Raw genomic sequence first — 4,657 nt, forward strand, 5'->3', positions numbered from 1 at the left:
CAGCTCTTTCAGAAATCAAAGTTGGAAAATCTACCTGTTTCATGACGCCATAGCTGCTGCGATTAAGAACACGTCGTGTAGAGCCCAGCATCATGACTAAAACAGCTGTTATGGACCTCGGGAGTGAGGAAACCTTTGCTAATCTGTCAGTCTCTCTTCATGGCGGCCGGGAGAGCGAGTGTGCTGTTCTAGGCAGCGGAGATAATGGTGGATGATAAAGTGTGACTTCATTAATCAATGGGGGTCTTGAATGAGGCTGCTTATAGTCTTGCCCTTCCATTATCTTCCTTAACATGCCACACGCCCTTAATTAGTCTAATCAAAGACTAGCTATGGAGAGAGCTCACTCACACGCTATCGACAGGATTTGGCTCCAGCAATAATTTGCACCACAGGTGACTTCAGAAAAATCTTCAAAAAATGAGATTTCAAACCTCGTTTGCTGACACAAACATCGCTACAAAATGTCCGCTGCTAGATAGAACAAATACATATATCACATTCAAAATTGCGGTCTGAAAGTTGAATCCAGATTTATTTCTATTTTGTACATCACAAATTCTCACATAGGCCTACATGAAACTCGGCTTGATTCAGGATGAAACCGAGCCAAAAGGCCAGATGGAACAATGCAGACAGGAGACAGTCCTAGACAAGACAGGCATGTGTTGATCATGGACACGATGGAGGGATACGTAAGGCAAGGTACAATTATCTGTCACACAATCCCTTCAGTTTATTGCAGTTAGTTCAGAACATCTTGTACTGTAGCGTTGATAAACTGAAACAACAACATCATCTACAAATCGTATAATTCTTTAGACAACAACAAGCTCATGATTCCTCAGTTCCGGTACTTTTTCAAAACAATATGACGTATCTAGACTTGTCTTTTGCTGATAGGACCTGTGACCTAATCAACCACAGCACAGAAGGGTGCATTCTACCATGAGGGGACATTTTGTCGTTAAGATTTTAAATGACATGGAGCAATCTAGACACAACGGACACATTCCGATGTTTGTAATCCCCACATAGTAATCTACGGACAGATAATACAGCAACCGACTTCTCTCATCAGAACAACAGACTGTTTCCTCAACAACATAAAAGCAAATACTTGTCGTTGGGCTCCCTCTAGTGCACCAACTGTTTAGGGCACCTTTCAACTTAGAAATACCACAGACAAGGACAGACTTTATGATCATTAATAAATATACACAGAACCCAAATATTCATAATTGTTTTAACCGAAACAAATGACCACTAACAGAGGGTTAAAGTAAAAATAAGATAACAAAAATAGGGCCCTTTCCGTTGTCAGGAATACAAGTGGAGGTTTGGGGGAAGACTGTGTCCTGAGAAGATGTAATGCCAGGAGGTGCCTGCCCGGTCAGGGGGCGCTAGGCCCGGTCAGGGGGCGCTAGGCCCGGTCAGGGGGCGTTGATCCAGCTGCAGAACCCTCTCTCCACCAGCGCCTGGTTCACAGACACCACCTGAGAGGACACACACACACGCACAGAGTAGCATCAACAAACACACTCAAAATCAGAGACATGTGATAATAAGAGGGAGGGAGGGGGAGAGTGGGAGGGAAAGAGGGAGGGGGAGAGAGGAAGAACAGGGGGTAGGAGTGAGAAACAACAGTCAGAAAGGCAGATGTGGTCCACAGCTGGTGGGTGTTGCACCACAAAGTTCCCCTGGTCTGGCCTGTGAGGAACACTGGTGTTTACAAACCTCACTCCCCTCCTTCCTCCAGAGCTGCACCAAAGGAATTCCACTCGTGTGGAAATCTGTGACCTGAGGGAAGGAGAGACTGATCACTGTGCGTCCGAGAGGAGGATGAAGAGGAGAGAACAGAAGCGTTGTGGTCTTCTTCACCAACCTGTGCGAGTAACGATGCTCCTTGCGTCAGCTCCTCCAGCGCTGCCTTCGCTGACGCTGAAAACTCCTCCTCTTCTATAGTAAACAGAAGTACAATTCTTTTAGACAGAGATGGCAAAAGTACACACATCATTCACTCAAGTAGAAGTACAGATGCTCATGTTTAAAAAGACTCTGCAAAGTGTCTGAAGTAAATAAGTCCTCATCAAAGATGCTAACTTTTTTGGGAAAAAATATTTTCAACCTTTTGAAACTTTTTGGGAAAAATATTTTGTCAACCTTTCAAAATCCTTTTACAACCTTTGAAACTGCTTTTTTCCCCACACACAGTGAAAGGAGAACAGAGAAGCCTAACCTAGAGTAGAGTACAGTACGGAGTATAGGAAAGTCCTCATCAATTATGCAAACCTTATTAGGAAAATATGTTTTTCAACCTTTTGAAACTTTTTGTTTCCAAAATATTTTTTTCACCATTTTGAAACTCCACCCCCCCCCACCCATTTCCCTCCCCCGACCTTTTGAAAAATAAATTTCAACCTTTTGAAATGCCTTGCTCCATGGTACCTTCGTAGACTAGATTATGTTTGTTGTGCGTGATAGACAGGATTAATATTTATAGTGAAGGCATGGAGAGACTGGAAAGAGGATGACATGCAGCAAAGAGTCCAGGCCGGACTGGACCCCAGGCAGCTGTGGTAAGAGCTGTGGGGTACACGTACTGATCCACCACTCACCTGGAAGACAAGCTAGATTATCCAAGATGACCTCTGACCCTTGGAAAGGTAGGGACACAAAGTCAGACCTGCAGGGAAAACAAACATCACATCACCATCCAGACACACACACACTCACCAGGCCTGTTTCTCATCACAAGATCTGCTGTGGTCTCACCCGACCCTGCCAGCAACTCTCTCCTGGGGTCTCACCTGATCTGGCGCAGGCTTTCGATCCGGACCGTGTCGTACCCTCCGTAGTCGACGTAGCGGACCTCCACCTCCCTGCTGTCCTGGTGGTATCGCATCACCTGGGCCCTCCACCACGCACCCTCCGGCATCTGGCCCGCACAGATCACCCCCACTGCCAGCCAACGGGGGGTGTGTGTGTGGTGTGTGTGTCAGGGACAGGAGGGCAATGAAAGAGTTAAAACAGCCACCCCACCAACCATCCAACTCATACCCACAGGAGAAGCAGGCCTGAGCCAGGCTCTGCTGTACCTTCCACTGGGGCTGGGCGATATATCAGCGATAATATCGCCATAATTTTGACGACGATGAAAATTAGAAAATATTGTGAATAACGAATACAAAAAAAAACCAACAACATTGTCCTTGTGTTTTAAGATCACCATCTGGCTCCTCTGTGTTCACACACACACACACACACACACAGAAAATTGCACGTGTACAGGCACTCTCTTTTTGTCCTGTCACATAAGGACCTCTACATGAATTTTTCCATGTGAGGTCCATTTTGTCAAGTTGAAAGTACCATGTTATGACAACTGCTTAAATTTGCACTACACATTTTGTACTTTGTAACAATAGCTGTTCCATCAAAATTGTTTTTGTTGTTTTCTAATGGGGGAAAAAGAAAATCATGTTTTTTTTTTATATTTAAATTCAAATGCAAACATATCAAGATATATATCGAATATCGTAAAAATGGACAATATCGAGATATCATTTTTTTTAATATATCGCCCAGCCCTACCTTCCACTGGGGCGGGGAGAGCAGGGCAGCTGGGGTGGGCATAGCACAGCCTCATCTGCTGGTCCAGGCTGCGCAGGGCGTGGAAGGTGGGGTGTGTGTGCTGCTGCAGGAACAGGTAGTTCCCAGAAGCCACCTGGGCCACCCTCACCTCCACCGTCACCCTCTGAGGCAGCAACAGCTGAAAGACACAGGAGGAAGACGTCATTGGCTGTTACTCTGCTCCTCCTACACTGACAGCCAATGGGAACCTACCCAGGATGTGATTGGAAGAGCGGGCAGGCTGGGGGCGGGAGGCGGGGCGTAGCAGTTGCTCAGTTCCAGATCTTTAAACTTCATCCTGATAATGTCCAGAGCCAAATCTACCTGCTCCTTGGTCCCTGGAGGGAGAGAGAGAAAGAAAGGGAGGGAGAGATGGAGAGAGACAGAGGGGGTGAGAGTGAAGACCAGTCAGGTGTAGGCCTGTAGTCTCAGAGCTGTAGTCTCAGAGCTGTAGTCTCAGAGCTGTAGTCTCAGAGCTGTAGTCTCAGAGCTGTAGTCTCAGAGCTGTAGTCTCAGAGCTGTAGTCTCAGAGCTGTAGTCTCAGAGCTGGCTGGTGTTCAGCTGCAGGCGCGCTGACCTTCGATGTGGCAGATCTGGACCTCCTGGGTGAAGGGCAGTGTGCTGATGAACACCTTGGCTCCAGAAGTCTCCTTCAGGAAGCTCACATACCTGCCCTGTTTCCCAATCAGCCGGCCTACCAGGTGCTGCCACACACACACAGACACACAGTTACCAGGTGCTGCCACACACACACACAGTATTTTTCTACAAACCATCTTACTCCCAATAAAATCGACCATCTAAAGCTAGAACACAGAAAAACCTTTTCTTACATTTGATTAATTGTCTCGAGATAAATCAGTATAACTTGTTAAACGTGCAGCAACAGTCATGCCTGTACAGGTGACTACAGTGGTCAGGTGTGTGAGCAAGATGCTGCGCTCTCTCTCTCTCTCTCTCTCTCTCTCTCTCTCTCTCTCTCTCTCTCTCTCTCTCTCTCTCTCTCTCTCTCTCTCTCTCTCTC

At 46.6% G+C, this 4,657-nt stretch overlaps 1 protein-coding gene across 1 annotated transcript; it reads right to left on the reverse strand.

The window, feature by feature from the left end:
- Nucleotides 1–516: 516 nt before the first annotated feature.
- Nucleotides 517–4,355, reverse strand: LOC134016303 (A-kinase anchor protein 1, mitochondrial-like). Its single transcript, XM_062455694.1, has 8 exons — nucleotides 4,211–4,355; nucleotides 3,847–3,971; nucleotides 3,595–3,772; nucleotides 2,811–2,961; nucleotides 2,619–2,686; nucleotides 1,886–1,959; nucleotides 1,738–1,800; nucleotides 517–1,496 (listed from the first exon to the last, which is right to left on the reverse strand). Exons 2-8 carry the CDS (start codon nucleotides 3,928–3,930, stop codon nucleotides 1,434–1,436), a joined length of 681 nt encoding a protein of 226 aa, XP_062311678.1. The 5' UTR covers nucleotides 3,931–3,971; nucleotides 4,211–4,355; the 3' UTR covers nucleotides 517–1,433.
- Nucleotides 4,356–4,657: the final 302 nt, after the last annotated feature.

Source organism: Osmerus eperlanus, unplaced genomic scaffold, assembly GCF_963692335.1.
Source record: "Osmerus eperlanus unplaced genomic scaffold, fOsmEpe2.1 SCAFFOLD_414, whole genome shotgun sequence".
Classification (NCBI taxonomy): Eukaryota; Metazoa; Chordata; class Actinopteri; order Osmeriformes; family Osmeridae; genus Osmerus; species Osmerus eperlanus.